The following is a 16,650-nucleotide window of genomic DNA, read 5'->3' as shown; positions in this document are numbered from 1 at the left end:
ATCGCGGGGCCAACGACGGAAGCCTGGATGGATGGCAGGGGTAGGCTGCTCACTTCTTCCCATCTCACCTCGTCTCATCGTACCAGTACCGTCCCTGTCATCCTCACCACTGACGTCGGCACACTTCCGGCATCTCAGGATGGAGTCGCACCACTCCACCTTCTCACCCCACGACGTCTTTGCGTCGACGTCAAAGGTGGATCTCTCCCAGCTGCCTCTCCAGCTCTCTCCTCCCTCCCAGTCCGACCTCAGAGCTCACGTCCTCTCTCATCCGCTACTTTCCACTCGTCTGCCCTCTTCATCCGCATTGGCGGCTCACATCGAGGCGTTGCAAAAGCAGCTCACCAACGATAGAGCTCAGCTGGAAGCAGCCAGAGACGCAGCCCGGAAAGAGCTTCTCACCACAAGTCAGAGCCTAGCAAAGATCAGGCAATCGCTTGATATCCTTCCTGCAGAGATAGAAGACGTAGGCGATGCCATTGATAGCATAGCCAGGTCATTGGGCGAGACCGATGCCACACAGACGGGCGATCTGCCGCTGCGGGCCACGCTCAAGAAGCACGAGGACGCCATCACTTCCTTCCGTTCTGCCAGAGACTACTTTGCTATCCTCGGCAAAGCACAGCAACTATGGGAGGCAGCTCTGTCCACGTCATCCTCATCCTCTTCCAAGCCATCGACTATCGCTGGAGATCCTCAATTGGACGCACTTGCTGAGTTGTCCCACATCTGTCAATTCGCAGCGTCGCTCAGCCTCCCATCTTCGCAGAGCCAAGCATCTCAGCTACGATTCTTGCCTTTCTTACAGTCGAAGCTGCAAGAAACGTACGCAACCCTGCTGGATCGCAGATCGAAAGCCTTGAGAGATGCTCTTGCCAAGGCAGAATGGCCGCCCCTTAGTGCTGAGCAGGCTCAGGCACAGGGCAAGATGGTCAGGACACCAGAAAGCATTTTGGATAGCGTCGAGGTGCGGGCCGCATGCACTGCCTTGGTCGCGCTACAAATTGTAGGAGGATCTCTGAAGCTGGCGCCACTACCGAGCTGCCTTCAGACAGAGCAGTCGGACCTGGCACAAGAAGGTACAAGGGGCCCCCACTTGCCATCTCCTGGTGAGGAGTCGTACGTTCCACTCTTGGCAACTGCCCTCCTGGTAGAGCCATACCTTCTTCGCTTCCGCTACCATTTTGATTCATCGCGGTCCACCAATCGCCTCGACAAGCCAGAGTGGTATCTCGATCACATGCTCGCCCTCATCAAGTCTCTCCTTCCCCTCTTTGCTGCATCTTCTACGCTAGGAGCAGCAGTGAAATTGAATGGAGCAGCACTTCGACGGTACGGCAAGCACGCTACCCAGCCCGAGGCCGATCTGATTCACGTCCTGCTCGCCCCCCTCAAGAGCAAGGTGGAAGCCTCTGTTCCCCTCTTGCTGGCTCAGGGCGAGAGCACAGCCATCTTCACCCACACGATCTCGGCATTGACGACTTTCGATGCTGATCTGCAAGAACTATTGGGTGACGTCGGTCTCCCTTATCTCAAGCCAATTCGGATGGCAGAGGATATCCTGACCAAGGAAGAATGGTTCACTTCTTGGGTACAAGGCGAGAAGATTAACGCAGAAGAGGCCCTAGACTCGTTCCTCGAAGATGGTGATGCCTGGACAATATCGACGGGTGATTCACTGGAGACTTCCGCTGACGGCGGCTCGGAGCCAGCCAGAGCGGAAAGTGTCTCTGCCCGAGAGTCGAAGTCAACACTTTCCTCACGCTCTCTCGTACTGCTGCTGCAGTCCCTCACCAACACGTATACCCCCTTGCCGCTGCTTTCCCACCGGCTGCAATTCTTGGCGCTGATCCAGCTCCCACTGCTGCGATCGTACGCTCAGCGTCTAACACGCTCTCTTGAAGCATTCGAGTCTCTCTCATCGGCCTTCGCTCGCGCCATACCGGGAGGTATCGAGCACACCTCCTCCGGTGCCCTGGTCAACACCGAGACGGATATGGTCAGGGGTCTGCGTGGACTCAATCGACTGCTCAAGGCGTACCTCAGTGCGCTTCACGTCCGGGAAGAGGTGGGGAAGTGGAAAGAGTCGAGCTTCTTCCTTGATATGAGCGAGGGTGTCCTGAGCAGTGAAGCTGGGATGAAGCTGCTGCTTGGTAAAAGAGAAGAAGCCGAGTGGAGCGAGCTGGACGGAGAATCCCTTGGTGGCCTGATCCGCAAGGGCCTTCGAGGAAGCAGCAGTGCCGCTAGACAAGATCGTTCCGCTGGGAAGCCTGCGGTGGCTGTCTCGAGCGTCTGGGACGAGGTGATTGAGAGGTACGAGGAGATCTTGGAGCGAGCCAGCGGAGGCATGAAGAAGCTTGTGGTAGCAGAGGTTGCGGAGAACCTGAAGGGCTATGCACAAATGTGAGTCAAGGCAGCGTTGCTGGAGGCGCAATACTACCTCTGCTCATCACCTTTTATCTTCTCTTCTACAGGTCATGGACTGATAACACTTCGCCTCTGGACAATCAAGGAGATGACGCGACTTCCATTCCAACGCCGCTCCTCCTGCCTGCTTTGACCACTCTGCACACGCATCTCTCGCACCTGCTCAACAATCTGCCGACCACGAGGTGTATACCGGCCTATCGAGCTATAGCTAGCGAACTGTCTTCGCAGATTGTGCAGAGGGTCGTCATAGCTGGTGAGTCACATGTTTGAATCTCATACTCGAAGGCTAGTACGCTCATACGTCTTCCCTCGCCCTCTCCCTCTCGTAGGCGGCTCCAAGCGCTTTTCCCTCGCAGGGGCACATCGTTTCCTCCTCGACTATGAGGAAGGTTGGCTCTCCGTTCTCTCGCAATTGCAACGCCAGGCAACAGCTTCAGGGCCCACATCGACGAGACTTCGTGTAGAATTGACCGGGCTGGGATATACGCCTTCGGCGCCCTGGAGACAAGTGCGCGATGTGGCCCTTCTTCTTTCGCTCCCTACAGAGGCGAGCGCAGCCGCCACTGCGCCCGCCACTGCGCCCGCCACTGCTTCCTCTGAAGCGGGAACAGAATCCGGGGCATCACAGCGCTGGTACGACTGGACTCTCTCTCGTGCAGTGGGAGTCTTGTTCGAGGAAGACGCACTCAGGGGAAGGGTCGGGGAGGAGAAGCTCCGTCGAGACTTGAGGCTGGCGAGCTGGGATGAGGTGGGGAGGGAGAAGCTGCGCGCGGTATTGAGACGGAGGGTTGATTGTGCAAGGTAGAGGTGGGGCGGTACAACAGAGGAACCATGTACTCTACGCCGCTGAAGGCTTGCTACAGTGCCAAAGCCGGGCTTCTTTAGCATTCGTGACTCGACATCCTCCTTGGGCGTCTAGTCGACTGTAGACTTGGGCTGCTTGAAACGTCCGTGCGGGGCACCTCCACCCGGGCCGGCCGGCGGCTGCATCGGCTCAAGGATGCCAAAATCCGCCGAAGGCCGTGGCTGCTCCACCACCTCGCTTGCCGCACGCAACGTATATATATATATATATACATACATCGCCTAGCAGATTGGTAGTCAAGACGTCGAAGACGACTTGGTCTCTGCGCCTCCTCTGTTCTGTTCCAAGCATTCCATACCTTCTCACTGTAGCTCTCCACCTCTGCAAACAACTCCCACCATGCCTCCCCTCTCACTCCGCACCCCTCTCAACTCTCTCCTCCCCGCCCTGCGTCATCCAATCATCCTCGCCCCCATGGCAAACGCCTCTGGTGGTCTCCTCGCCTCTCGCGTCTCCCACGCAGGCGGCTTCGGATTCATCGGAGCAGGATACTACACTCCTTCTAAGCTCCACGAGGAACTACAGCACGTATTTGAGGTGCTAGGAGTACCAGGGAGGGGGAGTGCCAATCGTTTAGAAGTGGGAGTAGGGTTCCTAGCGTGGAGATTGAGCAAGCTTAATGGCGGGCCCGCACCCTCTCTTGGTGCTTCCGATCTGGATCCTGCAAGCGAGGCACTCCAACTCATCGATACAGCCCTCAAGGCCAAGCCTCGAGCCGTGTGGCTTGCTTTTGGAAATCCAGAAGAATTGGTAGGATGGTCTAAAGTTGTTAGGGAGAGAGAGGCAGCATTACATGGTGGTGGAAGGGCCAAGTGGGGGAAGGAATTGAAGTTGTTTGTTGGAGTTGGGAATACAAAAGAGGCAAAGTGGGCTACAGAGGAGATGGGAGCGGATGTGCTTGTGGTGCAGGGTGAGTGGGAGGGCATTGAAGACATGGACGTGGGGGGGCTGGAGTGGGAAACAGACAGGGAGTGAATGTTCTGACTGACCGACTTGCTCTCCTCTTTCAGGCATCGAATCCGGTGGTCATTCTCTGGGCACTTCTCCGCCCCTCTCCTCTCTCCTCCCCCTCATCAACTCTCTTCTGCCCAGCTGGTCTCCTTCCTCCCCCTCCAACAACCCTCCTCTCCTGCTAGGCGCCGGTGGCCTCCACTCAGGCAGTACCCTCCTCAGCACCCTCTCCCTCGGTGCAGCTGGAGCCGTCTTTGGTACTCGCTTCCTCTTTACTCACGAAGCCGCTTACAGTAAAGAGCAAAAGGGAATGCTGGTAGCGGCAAAGGAGGGTACGACGGTTAGGACACGCGCATTTGATGAAGCGAGGGGTACATTGGGTTGGCCAGAGGGAGTGGATGGAAGGGGGATACTCAATGAGACTGTCAAGGATTTTGACGAGGGTAAAGGCAGTGTAGAGGAGAGAAAGGAGAGGTACAAGGAGGCAGAGGCAAAGGGTGATACGAGTAGAATTGTCACTTGGGCTGGGAGTGGAGTGGGGAATATCAATGAGGTGACGGGGGCGGAAGAGGTTGTGCAGCGCATCGCTACAGAAGTGGCAGAGGCGGCGGAGAGGCTGAGGGGATACATGACCTCGGAGGAAGAGACAGGAGCCGGACAGTAGATATCTCTTGAAGTCCAGATGGAGAGCGCATAATCATACCACTTAGATCTAAGAGGAGCATGTAATTAGTATGAATGTTGAAGAGAACAGAAGATTGAATGATACATGTATAGTGCTGGATGGATTGTCTTGCCCCGCTTTCTCCGTCGTCTCATTTACGTTCTTGCGCAGACGCAAACTGTGTCAACTCATCATCTCCCACCTCTAGTGCTGCCCGCAGATGCCGGGGAATTGACGCGACTGGGACCTCTACTGTGACTGCTAGCCCGAGTACTGCTGCCGCCAGGTGCATCCCGCTCGTTGAGGGAGGCTGCGTCCGAAGGAGGGTAGGCGTGCTGCTCTGTTTCGCTTCCAGTCCCACTGGGGGATGTTGTCCTGCTCATGGGAGCGGATCGAAGCCTCGCTTTCGAAGGCTCCTCATTGAGACCCAGGTGTTGCCTTTGTGCTTGCGGAACGTCTCTCCGGACGGAGTTCCGCCTCTTGTGACCCTCTTCATCATTCTCGACGTCTTCGTCGTCATCCTCGTCCTCACTCAGCCCGTCCACGAGGTGATCGTGACTTTCATCATCTTCTCCCACTTGATAAGGCGAGTCACCACCTCCGCTTGGGTTGTTGCTGCTGCTCCAACCCCATGCAGGAATGCCAGAAGAATTGGCGCTTTGCGTCCCCTCGTCCTCCTCTTGCCCATTCCTCGTCGCAGAGTATTTCGACTTGACAGGATCGTGACGGAGGAAAGAATCCACTAGCCAGAACTGGACAAGAGGAGATCGATCATCACGGTCAGTCAGCCAATCTGCTGCACGATGATTGCTCCCTCGATTACCTCTCAACTCACCTGTAGGGTGTTCATCGCTAGTGGGAACAGACACATGACAAAGAGAACCTGGATATTCTTGGCTTCGCCGAATAGACTCAGTATCCATCGTCCAAGAGCGAAGAGGAAGGGGAACAGAACAAAGAGTATTGTGACGATGACCTTCATCACCCTGCGCAGCGTGATCAAAGCAATGATCATTGTCAGCTTCGAGACATGCGTCCAGGCTGTGGAAGGCGCCAGTGGTACTCACAATAATGCGAAGAAGTACATTCCCAGCTGCCTGAACCAGTAGGCCACCTTTGGTCTTCCTCCCTTCTTACTCCTGCCAGCCCGCTTCGGAGACCGGTCCGTATACCGTCCCGATACGAATCCCTTTAATCCCCAGACATCTGTGAGGACATGTGTGGTGAGCCTGAGTGTGAGGTAGATGATGAAGACGCCCAGGGTGGTGTCGATGAGGATGTTGAGAAAGTAGAGGGAGCAGGGATTCTCTTCTCCTACGTGGGCGACGAGGGTGGAGAGGGCGACGTTGAGGATGTGGACGAAGAGCTGGCCGAGCATCTGCTTGGTGATGTCCAGGATCCTAGGCGGCAGAGGGAGGGGAGGTGGTGGAACATGGGGGACAAACGTTAGCATTTGATAATCGACGGTGAGCTGGGCATACGCCTCGACTCCTCACCAAATCTTCCATGGTCTCCTAGGCTTCTCTCTCTGTCGCTTCCATACGAGGGTGCCCATGACCATGATTCCCATGAGGCCCTGCAGGATCAAGGCGACTGCAGGCAAAAAAGGGGGAGGGGGTGAGACAAGATCTGATGAGATGATGATGCGCAGAGTCTACTCACAAGGCCCGAGAAGCCTACAGTTGCCATTGTCGACATCTGGGTGATCGATGACCGGCGAAGGAGTTGCTGATGGTGAAGCAAGGGCAGAGGTAGAGGCAGATGCGACGCTACTCGACAGGGTGGCGAGGGTATCCATTCTGACTCGGGCGTGTGGAGCCGCAGTCCCCAATGCTTGGCTGTGGCGCTTGAAGAGGAGCAGCTGCGGCTTATGCTGAGAATGATGGTGACCTTAGAGGGCGGATACGACGAGGGTCAGGCTGCGACGAGTGCGTTTGCGTTGCATTGTGGGGTCCGGCGGAGATAATCGCCTGGCCTAAGCGGGATGCAGCAGCCCGTGTCTTCCGTTCCGATGGCCCTCCCCCCCCCCCCCCCCCCGCCTTCGCCTCTCACAAGTGCGCGCTGCAGCTTCAGCCTCGATCGACTGACGGACGCACGGCTGATGGAGACGAGACGAGGCGAGGCGAGGATGAAGCGTAGGGGAAGCATCGCCGACGTCGTCATCCTGATCCTCATATCCTGACTACGGCGGTGGGAAAGTCGTGGCATACCATCCTCCTACTCAGCTCCTTCACACCTCGGCATCCAGTCACCGCAGACCGCAACCTCATATCCTCTTCTTACCCCTTCTGACCGGACCCTCACACAGCCACCTCCCGCACGGTCCCACTCGGACAATCTTCACACTCCTCAACCTTGTCAGCAAAGAGTGCAACGAGCATAGACAGCACTGGCATAGGGAACGGGGTCGTAGAGAACGTCGTCTTTCCCTCTCCGAGACAGGACTCACTTGCCCCAGCCGGACTTGGACTAGCACACCTCAAAGATCCTCTCGTAGCGATCTGGCAAGGAGATCATGAGTACCGCCTCCCCAGATGGAGCACCACAATCCGCCAATGACGTTTCGGAGGTCGCACCTGCGGCAGCTGTCAGCGAGGAACATCCTCTGAGTGCTGTATCACAAAAGCCAGATCTCTCAAATGAGGCTGAAAGTGAAGCCTCACCATCAGCGGTGCTGCAAGCAGAAGAGGTGAAAGTTGGACAGGACACATCACATGCTACCTCGCAGAGTGAGACGTCTGCAGCAGCCGAGACGAGCAATCTACCTCTTGAAACCGCTATCATCGCAAGCGATCAATTGACTTCGGCTTCGTTGGCCCCCATCTCGGCGCCTGAGGGTCAGCGATCAACGGAGGTTCTAGATGCTGCAGCTGCGATACCTGCCCTCGCGGTCGAGCCGCAAGAAGCCTCGGACGCTCAGTCATCAACGCCGACCATAGAGACAGATGTATCTCAATCCGTTCCGAATCAAGCTGAAGTCGCGGACACCAAAAGCGACGCTGTCGTATCGGAGACAGAATCGAGACTTGGAGCAGCCTCACCAAGTACTACTTCGACTGGTACCGCCGCGGCGCAGTCGGCCCCTTTGGCCCCCGTACCTGTCAAGAAGTTCACTTCTTTGAACGTCAACAAAATCTTCCTAGAGAAGGCTAGCCCTACGCCAGCACACAACGTAGCAGCTGTTTCCCCTGCTGCTCCCAAAGCCTTGCCAAATGGCGGAGTGGGTCAAAGCAGTGAGTACAACGAGCCCCCCGCATTGATTTCCTCGTTGCGTCTTTTTTACCTTTCGTCCTCTACACACACTCCCTTGCAGATCGGTTCGCGTCGAGCTCTTCGGCTGCTTCAAGACTGACATCTGCGAAGCTGTCAGCTGCGGGCAAGCCTGCGCAGCCAAGCTGGGCATCAACCGCTCCTGTCAGCGCTACATCGCCCGGTCCCGGAGCTACGTCGGCTGCATCTCCCTCTCTTGGTCAAGCTGCATCTTCTACCGCCGTAGCCGGAAATGGAGCGGGTGGCAGTAGTGTCGCTTCTGGCGTGACACCCCGACTGAGCACCTCACTTAGCTCGTCTGCAAACAACCGCTCGTCCTCGCCTCGCTTGACTCTGTCCGGCACTGAATCTGGCGGTACCACTGCTACTAATCGCGGGAGCCCGAGTCTGAGGAATGCAACACTCGGATCGCTGAACCGCTCTGGCAGCCCGGCGACCTCGACAGGATCAGGTAGCGGAGGCTCGACCTTGGCGCCGTGGGCAAATCTCAAAGCAGGCACCGCATCCTCTTCGACCTCGAAGTTTGGAGGCTCTGGCAAGTCGCCTTACGCCAATCCCGACTTTCCAACAGCTGCAGAGGCAGCGGCCGTAAAGAAAGCTCAGGAAGAAAAGGAGAAAGCTGAGGCCGCAGAAGCTGCTGCCAGGCATGAGCAACACCTCCGCAGTCTTGATCGCTTCCGTGGACAAGCTCTGGGAAGCGGCAAGCATTGGGACGAGATGGAAGATGAGGATGGAGGCTTCCTCGACGAAGTCGTTCAATTCGCGGATGGTACTCAGTACAAAGTACAGGCTTCGAAGAAGGAGAGTGAAGGCATTGCTGATGGAAATATGGCAGCAGCCCAGCAGACCGGGTCACCAGTCACGAAAGAGGAACGTTTCAAGGACGTCGATCACGATCGGAGCTGGCCGTTGCGAGGCGGTCCTGCCTCCTTGCAGCCTCCTACGCAAAGCGCTCCAACTGTATCGCCATCGCAGCCCTTGGCAAGACGTACGACTACCCGAGAGACACTGGACATTACCTCAGGCGCAGCATCCATCTCACTAGATGCTCAACACGCATATGACCCTCGTGGTGGTCTAGGCGGCTCCAGAACAGATCGCGGATGGGGCGCAAGAGGTGGGAGGGGCGATCGAGACGAGGCGGGCTACGGTGGTAGCGCCAGCAGAGGCACCAAGGCAGGCCCTGACCCAACAACGTCCGCTGTTCGTGCGTGGGGTCCACTGGCGGTGCGTCAGCAGTCCCTCAACCCCGAAGCCGCCCGTGCGCAAGCGGCGGCAGCTGCAGCAGCTCCTCCGTCAGTCACTTCGCCAGTGGCAGCTCCTGCTGCATCAGCTGCCAATCCTCGCTCTCCTGTGGCACCCCCTGCTATGGCCAGCCCAAACATGGCGAGGAGAGAGCCTCAAGCGGACCCTGCGTTGGCAAAGGCCGCAACACCGTCGGCCAGCCATGCTGGAAGAGCACTACCTCCCCATCTTGCGCTACGTCAGGGGCAAATGCAATCGCAGCAACCTCAGGTCCACGCCAACCGGTCTATCTCCGCTACCCTTGACGAACAGAAGTCCCCACAGGCAACAGGACTTGAGTCGAGACCACTGCAGCAGCAAGTGACCAACGCTCCGCCTTGGCAGACACAAGCGAGTGCCGGCCGAACACCTGCTCAATCGGAGCCTTCACCTGCAGCTAGCTCCTCGACAACACACCCCGTTGATTCTACAGCAGACGACCGAGGAGAAATGCTCTCTGCTGCCGAGAGAGCGCGAAGGCGCCGGCAAGAAGAGGAAGAACAAAGAGCAGCCCAGAGGGAACGCGCCAAGCAGAAAGCTCTTGCCATCGAAGAGAAGATGCGGAAGGAGGCAGAGCAGAAAGCAGCAGAAGCTGAACAAAAGCGGCTACAGGAAGAAGCAGAGCGAGAGCGGCAACGGGCTAAGAAGCAGGAGGAGGAAGACAAGAGGCGAGCTGAAGCCGAGCGCAAGCAGAGACTTGAAGCAGAGCAGGCTGCAGCAGTGGCCAAGAGAGCTGACAATATCTGGCGACCAAGGGACAGTCGCTCGACAGAGGCGGCACCGCTGGCCAATGGCCGAGCAGTGTATCACGGCCAGGAGGTGCAGCCACCGCAATCTCAGACCTCGCCAGTCCTTTCACCGAGCGATGGAGCAACCTCTTGGCGCAGACAAGCTCCGACGACACCGGCAGCTCCATCACTGCACAGGGGCCAATCGCGGCAGCAGGAGCCCTCTTCCCCCACAAGTGCCGTCACATCGCCTCAGCGTCTGCTGCTCAAGCGGCCTTCAGCATCAGCTGCTTCTTCCGCAGAAGGCATGGCTAATTTGGACGATGTCATGGGCAGGATTCGTGGTGCAATGCAGCAGCAACAAGAGCAACAGCCGCGACTGCAAGCTCAAGGAAGCTCTGTGCCGGCGGACAAAGTTTCAGGTCAGGTAGCTGCGCTTGTTTCACCGCCAATTGCCAAGGCGATGCCGACGACCCCATCAATCGTTCGGCCTCCGCATCTGCTCGTGAACCAAGAGCGCATTGCGGCGGCAGCAGCAGCAGCAGCTGCTGCAGTCAAGAGCCAACAAGAGCCAGCGGGGCAGTCCGAGCAGAAGCCTGCCAGGCAAGCCGGGTCAAGATTGGCCCAGAACGAAGGACCACGTCCCCCTCCTTCTGCGCCACAGCCTGATAGACAGGTGGTTCGGCCTGCTGCTCCGCCTAAGTCCGTGCTACCCGAGCCATTCGTCACCAAGATTGAGCCTCCCGCAGAACAGGCACCGGTCTGGAACAAGTTCAAGGTGTCGTTGAAGACTTCGACAGCCGTCACGAAGAAGGGTACTGCACATATCAGCAATGCTCAATTCAAGGCCGAGAAAGCTCGAAGGAGCATGTTCGCACAGACGGATCCTGCCGCCCCTGCTATACTGACGTGGGAGCCAGCTATCCCTGGCCTGTCGATCAGGACATTGAGCCGCGATGATCAATTCTTCCCGAAGAAGTACAAAAAGGGCACAGTCATCACTGGGGTGGTCTTGCCTAACAAGAGGCTGTCTGCCGCCCCTCTGGCTGTGCTATCAGTACCTCGGCATTCCGCGGGAATCGCTGCTGCCAGTGATATCCCAGCCGCAAGCGGTGCAGCAAAGGTCCCTGTGGCTGTGAAATTGCCTGGATCTGCCAAGGCAGTCCCTTCTGTGGCTAGTACCATGGTGCCAACGGACACTCCGTCTGTGCCAAGCATCCCGACTGAGCCAGCCTCCATGCGAGCTAAGAATTTGGGAACCAGCGCTATCGGTTCTGGCATGATGCAGGATGGCTTTGCCGGCCCCAAGATCAGCCAAAGCATGGGTGGCCATGCTCCGGGTTCTTTCGACTATCTCTCTTCTTCGGCGCATTCCGGACTGGATGTTGCCAGCTCTATGCTATCAGCAGCCCCCAGCAGGAGTCCTCTGCAGCGTGGACGTGGCTCAGGGGAAGGCGTGGCTTTCGCACAGAGTCTGGGCGGTGGCTGGAACGCAAGCTTACTCGCAGGCGATGATGCCGGCGGTGTTGGATCAGCAGGCAGCGCATCGCCGGTCAGCTTCATGGTTCACAGTGAGCTCGACAGCTCAACGGGGCTGGCGACAAATCCTACTGCGATTCCTGGGCTCACCGATGCTCTGCCCTCCTCAGATGCTTTCTTGAGCTCAGCAGCCGCAAAGTCATTGTCTACAGGAGCTCCAAGCGCGACAGCCCCAGTGTTCCACTCCACAAAGCCATCCATCTCGCATCTGTCATCTGCTTCGACTCCTCACACCACGACACACACTCCTCTGCTACCTCCTGCCAGCGGTCTGGGTTCTGCAACGTGGGGTCAAGGCCCGCTCACCTTCCTCGAGGCCACACCCAACGCTCGTGGCTCGTCACTTCACGCGAACACCGCCAGCGGCGATCAAGGGAGGATCAAGGACATGTGGGCACGTTCCGATGGCTACGAGTATGGCTATGGCCCTAGCGCTGGAGCTGCGGGTAATACCAGTCTGAGTATCGGGGCAGGTGGATCGACACACAACTCGCTAAGGGACATTGGCGATGATTTCTTGCCATCTACCCTGAGGATGTCGCTGAACGACTTTAGTGATGGAGCCGCGACGGCTACTCCTGGCGGTGGTGGATCTGCATCCGCTCCGAGCGGTTCGCCCAATCTGATGCGGTCGCCCGCTCACAATCGATTTGGAGGCAACGCCTCACATCACCAGCAGCAGCGAGGTCTTCCTGCCCATCTGCAGCAGCATCAAGGAGGGTCTCATCAACAGTCGGCATCTTCCTATGGCGCAGGATCCTATCTAGACTCCTCTTCAGCAGGCACGGGAAGCGGCTACCAATCGAGAGGCAGGGGTGGTCACCAGTCTGCTTTCCAGTACGGGCATCAGCCAGGGGCCGTCTTCAGCACCTCGCTAGGTCCAGTGGAAACAGCAAGCTCTTCTGCCGCACTGGGCACCAGCAACTTCGACCCTACCGTTGATGCCTTCACCTCTTCGACGACAAAGACGCCCTATGGCTCTTGGGCCGCGCCTACTTCCTCGGCCAGTACACCCACGGGCGGCAGTGGTGCTTACGAAGGTTACGTGAGCTCCAACAGTAGCAGCGCTTTTGGTCGAGGGGGACCGTACCGATCTTACCAACCACAAACGACGAGCTCTAGCAATGCTTCTTCGTCCTTTGGCAATGCTGCCTCGACTAGGGGTGGTGCAGTATCGGGACAAGGAATGGGGCAGGGCCATACTCAACCCTCCCCCTTTGCGAGTCGAGGACCTGCGCCTCACATGCTTCTGCAGCAACAGCAGCAGCAGCAGCAGCAGAGGCAGCAGGGAGAGGAAAGCTCTCATGCCTACGGCGGCGCTGGTGGCGCTAGCGGTGGCAGACTAGGCTATGGTGGACGGGGAGGAGGAGGAGCAGCGGGAGGTGCTGGCAATGTCACCGGCGGTAGCGGTAGCGGGAACGGGACTGGCACTTCGGGCAATGTTGACTCGACTGCCGCACTTTGGCAGTGAGCAGGAAGGCAGCTCGTACACTGCAGGGGACTGGGAAGCGGTCTGAGTAGGACATACACGGGGGTGAGCAAAGGAGCGAGACGAGACGACTGTCGATAGAGCAGGACGACAGGCCAGGCGCCGTGGCGGAGAAAGTCTGATCAGCTGCTCTCGCACTCGGGTTGCTCCAATTCCCCCCCTTTCCCACTCCTGCCTCGACTGTTCTTAGCTGTCCTTCAGCTCTTCATCATCGATTTCTTGAATCTGAAACTCTTCGACTTTTTTTCGAACTTTGATCACCCACGCTTCTCTCTCCTGGCCTGTCTGTCCGTCCGTCTTGCTTTCTCTCCTCCGAATCAACAAGGCAAAAAGGATATAGACATGAGATTGCGAGGGAGAAAGTATAAGATGGGTCGAGGCGGAAGCAGGAAGCTGAAAGTGGCCCGAGGCAAGCAAGGAAACAGTGTATGGATGTATGGATGTGGCCTGCAAGCCAAGCCTTTGGAAATTGTCCCTTGGTCTCACTCAGGTCGAGATGCGCAAGACCAATCGTCACTGACCACGCTTTGCAGTGTGATGACTGTCTCTTCTTAGATCCAGCCTTGAGGCAAAGCTAGGCTCGAGCTAGGATCCAGTCGATTGCGTAATTGATTGACTATCGTAGGGATGAGGAGAGACAGAACTTTGGTCGTCAATTCTAATTCGCACGGCACCTCTCCCTTTGCTTCTTCAACTCACATCTTTCGGGATCCCATCAATGTCCAGCATAAGTGAATGCAGTGCCTTTGGGTATCCCTTCCACTCGACGTCCTTTGCTCCTCCCTCCTTGAGTAGCTGTACAAGCTTCTTACTTCCCTCTGGACTAGTAATCTTGTCTTCCTCTCCATGTAGCGCCAACAAGGGTACTTCATTTGCCATGAAATATCTATACCCATCCGTGACAATCTTTGGACCTCCTTCAAGTGGTCCAGCAATACTCTTCACCCTAGTCCAAGGATCAGCATATTCGTCTTCATCGAGGCGTCGTTGTTCCTCTGGATCTCTAGTGATTTCTTTGACATTTAGTCCAGCATCGTACTTGACGCTTGGCCAAACACGGAGTACGAGTTTTAAGAGGGAGACGAGGAGAGAGGGTGGAGGGACGGTTAGGGTGATCCAAGGTGACCAGAGGACCGCCCCACCTGTTACGAGGGAGGTGACGCCAGCGAGGTGTTTGCCTTCGGGTGAGTCTGGTGAGCGAGTAAAGAGGGCTGCAGTAATCCCACCGCCCTGTAGCAACAAGGAGAGAGTGAAAGGAGAAGACAAGGATCAGTCACTGCCATTCTCTTCCAACTCCAACTCTAGCTCCAGTTGTTCAAACTCACCATGCTATGTCCCATAACAAACAACTTGATCTTTCCCTCTCCATACTTTTCTCCCACCCATCTACTCTGTTCTTCAATCACACTCCTCGCATCTCTAAATTGCAATGCCCATTCCGTATCTGTATAATTCTTCTTGAATCCACCTTTTCCAGCAGCAGCCGTTTTCCCAAATCCCCTCTGATCAAAAGCAATTGCCTCTACACCTCTAGCAGCAAAGAGGGTGAGCATACGAGCGTAAGGGCCCATGTGATCTACGAATCCATGGAGATAGACGACGGTTGCTCGAGTGGGGACGGTGGGTGGGGGATGGTAGCGGGTGTAGTAGAGGGGGAGAGAGTCAAAGGCGGGCAGAGTGCCGGTGGTGGTGCTGCCGGCGAGAGAGGGGGGCACGGGGTAGTCTAGTGGACCTGGAGTGGAGACGGGCTCAGAGGCGGGGGCGGAGGTGGACATGCTGGGCGTAGCACGAAGCCAAGATCAGCTTAGCGTGGTATGGTATGGTATGGAGTATGTCAAGGGGAGAGGAGGTGGAGGATATCGTCTATGATGTGTGCAGGGTATGGTAATGGTCCCAGGAAGGGGGGGTTCTATGTACCTTTGCCGCGGCTTCTGGCGGGGGAATCGGTGTGAATGTGCATCTGTGCCTGCATTCGCAGCTCCGCTCCGCTCAGCTCGGCCACACGCAGATCCGCCCACGGTGCCCCGCAACCGCACACACGCTCACGCCCACGTTCAATACCACCCTCAGAGGCCACCATTGTATATCTGCTCACAGACCAGGCATCACCTTCTTTGATACTTGGAATTTGATATTGGCAAATCGATGCAGCCCTCTTACTGCATCGCTTCTAGATCGAGGAAGGAAACAGAAGGGTCCACTTCACACTTTCTGGTTCACAGAGCATCAGCTCAACGCCTGCCATCTCCACAGGCTTCCCTTTCTTTTCTTCCTTCTCCCACTGGTCCTGCCTTGCCTCTAAGCGAGACCAGCCTCCTCCATGGCCTTCTTCATCAGAGCACCAATCTGCGCAGGCGACCTGGCCACCTTGACTCCCGCCTTTTCCAGCGCCTTGATCTTGTCCTCACCTCCACCCTTTCCACCAGAAATGACGGCTCCAGCATGACCCATGACTTTACCCTTGGGAGCCGTCAGACCGGCAATGAAGCCCACTACGGGCTTGGGCTTGGCGCGAGAAGCATTGTGCTTCAAGAGGTACTCGGCGGCTTGCTCCTCCATGTCTCCTCCAATTTCTCCAATGACCACTAGTCCCTCTGAAGCGTCGTCTTCCAGCAGCAGCTTCACCAGGTCCAGCGTAGTGGATCCGGGGAAAGGGTCACCTCCGATTCCCACACAGATGGACTGACCGAGCCCCACGTTTGTAGTCTGTGCTACGGCCTCGTAGGTAAGTGTTCCAGAGCGGGATACGATTCCAATCTTTCCCGGTGTGTGGATATGTCCGGGCATGATTCCAATCTTGCAGCCCTTTGGGTTGATCACACCAGGGCAATTGGGTCCCACTAGACGAGACTTGCTCTGTGCTCGCAGAGCGTGAGCTACACGGATCTCATCTGCCTGGGGGATACCCTCGGTGATGGCGACGATGAGGGGCACTTCGGCCTCGATGGCCTCGATGATGGCGTCGGCTGCGGCGGGTGGGGGAACATAGATGACGCTAGCGTGTGGGTTGGTCTCCTTCATTGCCTCTCTCACACTTCCAAAGACGGGCTTGCCCAGGTGAGTCTGACCGGCCTTCTTGGGTGAGACTCCACCGACGAGGTTGGTGCCATAGGCAATGGACTGCTCGCAGTGGAATGTGGCTGTCCCACCTGTGAAACCTTGACAGATGACCTTTGAGTCGGCCTTGATCATGAGATTCTTGAGAGTATCTTCATACGAGGAGCGAAGGGCCGTGGTGGAAAAGCAAGCTGCGCCGGCGGCGGGGGAGGCGGTGCGTGGAAGCGTACGCAGCGCAGAGAGGGTGTGACGAGCGAGCATGATGGGTGGGGCGGGGGAGGTGCAGCTAGGAGCAGGGTGTTGGTACGAGGGCGGGGGTAAGAGGAACAAGAAGGATGACTGGCGATCCTCGGTGGTTCCCGCCTTGGCTCGT

At 57.1% G+C, this 16,650-nt stretch overlaps 6 protein-coding genes across 6 annotated transcripts; 3 read left to right on the top strand and 3 right to left on the bottom strand.

Moving 5' to 3' along the window:
• The first annotated feature begins 67 nt into the window (after nucleotides 1–67).
• Nucleotides 68–3,388, top strand: BCV69DRAFT_285029 (hypothetical protein). Its single transcript, XM_025493248.1, has 3 exons — nucleotides 68–2,403; nucleotides 2,475–2,683; nucleotides 2,760–3,388. The coding sequence occupies exons 1-3, from the start codon at nucleotides 140–142 to the stop codon at nucleotides 3,233–3,235; spliced, it is 2,949 nt and encodes a 982-aa protein (XP_025345564.1). The 5' UTR covers nucleotides 68–139; the 3' UTR covers nucleotides 3,236–3,388.
• Nucleotides 3,389–3,480: 92 nt separating this feature from the next.
• On the top strand, nucleotides 3,481–5,031 carry BCV69DRAFT_273730 (2-nitropropane dioxygenase). The gene is made up of 2 exons (XM_025491017.1): nucleotides 3,481–4,205; nucleotides 4,306–5,031. Exons 1-2 carry the CDS (start codon nucleotides 3,635–3,637, stop codon nucleotides 4,908–4,910), a joined length of 1,176 nt encoding a protein of 391 aa, XP_025345563.1. The 5' UTR covers nucleotides 3,481–3,634; the 3' UTR covers nucleotides 4,911–5,031.
• On the bottom strand, nucleotides 5,006–6,847 carry BCV69DRAFT_71933 (hypothetical protein). Its single transcript, XM_025495479.1, has 5 exons — nucleotides 6,573–6,847; nucleotides 6,407–6,503; nucleotides 5,978–6,310; nucleotides 5,746–5,896; nucleotides 5,006–5,662 (listed from the first exon to the last, which is right to left on the bottom strand). The coding sequence occupies exons 1-5, from the start codon at nucleotides 6,706–6,708 to the stop codon at nucleotides 5,102–5,104; spliced, it is 1,278 nt and encodes a 425-aa protein (XP_025345562.1). The 5' UTR covers nucleotides 6,709–6,847; the 3' UTR covers nucleotides 5,006–5,101.
• Nucleotides 6,848–7,425: 578 nt separating this feature from the next.
• On the top strand, nucleotides 7,426–13,397 carry BCV69DRAFT_314602 (hypothetical protein; the record flags this gene model as incomplete). Its single annotated transcript, XM_025495134.1, has 2 exons — nucleotides 7,426–8,143; nucleotides 8,224–13,397. 2 exons carry the CDS (start codon nucleotides 7,426–7,428, stop codon nucleotides 13,200–13,202), a joined length of 5,697 nt encoding a protein of 1,898 aa, XP_025345561.1. The 3' UTR covers nucleotides 13,203–13,397.
• An 80-nt stretch (nucleotides 13,398–13,477) lies between these two features.
• On the bottom strand, nucleotides 13,478–15,036 carry BCV69DRAFT_285025 (alpha/beta-hydrolase). The gene is made up of 3 exons (XM_025493247.1): nucleotides 14,546–15,036; nucleotides 13,920–14,450; nucleotides 13,478–13,836 (listed from the first exon to the last, which is right to left on the bottom strand). Exons 1-3 carry the CDS (start codon nucleotides 14,993–14,995, stop codon nucleotides 13,795–13,797), a joined length of 1,023 nt encoding a protein of 340 aa, XP_025345560.1. The 5' UTR covers nucleotides 14,996–15,036; the 3' UTR covers nucleotides 13,478–13,794.
• Nucleotides 15,037–15,383: 347 nt separating this feature from the next.
• BCV69DRAFT_285024 (succinate-CoA ligase) lies at nucleotides 15,384–16,547 on the bottom strand. The gene has a single exon (XM_025493246.1). It carries the CDS (start codon nucleotides 16,536–16,538, stop codon nucleotides 15,519–15,521), a length of 1,020 nt encoding a protein of 339 aa, XP_025345559.1. The 5' UTR covers nucleotides 16,539–16,547; the 3' UTR covers nucleotides 15,384–15,518.
• Between the last annotated feature and the right edge of the window lie 103 nt (nucleotides 16,548–16,650).

This window comes from Pseudomicrostroma glucosiphilum (genome assembly GCF_003144135.1).
Source record: "Pseudomicrostroma glucosiphilum strain MCA 4718 unplaced genomic scaffold BCV69scaffold_16, whole genome shotgun sequence".
Classification (NCBI taxonomy): Eukaryota; Fungi; Basidiomycota; class Exobasidiomycetes; order Microstromatales; family Microstromataceae; genus Microstroma; species Microstroma glucosiphilum.
The sequence above is the reverse complement of the archived record's forward strand: the minus strand, read 5'-3'. Positions and strand labels throughout refer to the sequence as shown.

Bases quoted from the DNA above. Each gene is read 5' to 3' on its own strand.
- BCV69DRAFT_285029 (XM_025493248.1), top strand. From the start codon at position 140: ATGGAGTCGCACCACTCCACCTTCTCACCCCACGACGTCTTTGCGTCG. The intron at 2,404-2,474 runs GTGAGTCAAGGC...TCTCTTCTACAG, and splicing joins CTGAAGGGCTATGCACAAAT to GTCATGGACTGATAACACTT. The intron at 2,684-2,759 runs GTGAGTCACATG...TCCCTCTCGTAG, and splicing joins GCAGAGGGTCGTCATAGCTG to GCGGCTCCAAGCGCTTTTCC.
- BCV69DRAFT_273730 (XM_025491017.1), top strand. From the start codon at position 3,635: ATGCCTCCCCTCTCACTCCGCACCCCTCTCAACTCTCTCCTCCCCGCC. The intron at 4,206-4,305 runs GTGAGTGGGAGG...CTCCTCTTTCAG, and splicing joins GGATGTGCTTGTGGTGCAGG to GCATCGAATCCGGTGGTCAT.
- BCV69DRAFT_71933 (XM_025495479.1), bottom strand. From the start codon at position 6,708: ATGGATACCCTCGCCACCCTGTCGAGTAGCGTCGCATCTGCCTCTACC. The intron at 6,504-6,572 runs GTGAGTAGACTC...TTTTGCCTGCAG, and splicing joins CTGTAGGCTTCTCGGGCCTT to TCGCCTTGATCCTGCAGGGC. The intron at 6,311-6,406 runs GTGAGGAGTCGA...TCTGCCGCCTAG, and splicing joins AGGAGACCATGGAAGATTTG to GATCCTGGACATCACCAAGC.
- BCV69DRAFT_285025 (XM_025493247.1), bottom strand. From the start codon at position 14,995: ATGTCCACCTCCGCCCCCGCCTCTGAGCCCGTCTCCACTCCAGGTCCA. The intron at 14,451-14,545 runs GTGAGTTTGAAC...TTGTTGCTACAG, and splicing joins TTGTTATGGGACATAGCATG to GGCGGTGGGATTACTGCAGC. The intron at 13,837-13,919 runs GTGAGTTGAAGA...TCCCTACGATAG, and splicing joins TTGATGGGATCCCGAAAGAT to TCAATCAATTACGCAATCGA.
- BCV69DRAFT_285024 (XM_025493246.1), bottom strand. From the start codon at position 16,538: ATGCTCGCTCGTCACACCCTCTCTGCGCTGCGTACGCTTCCACGCACC.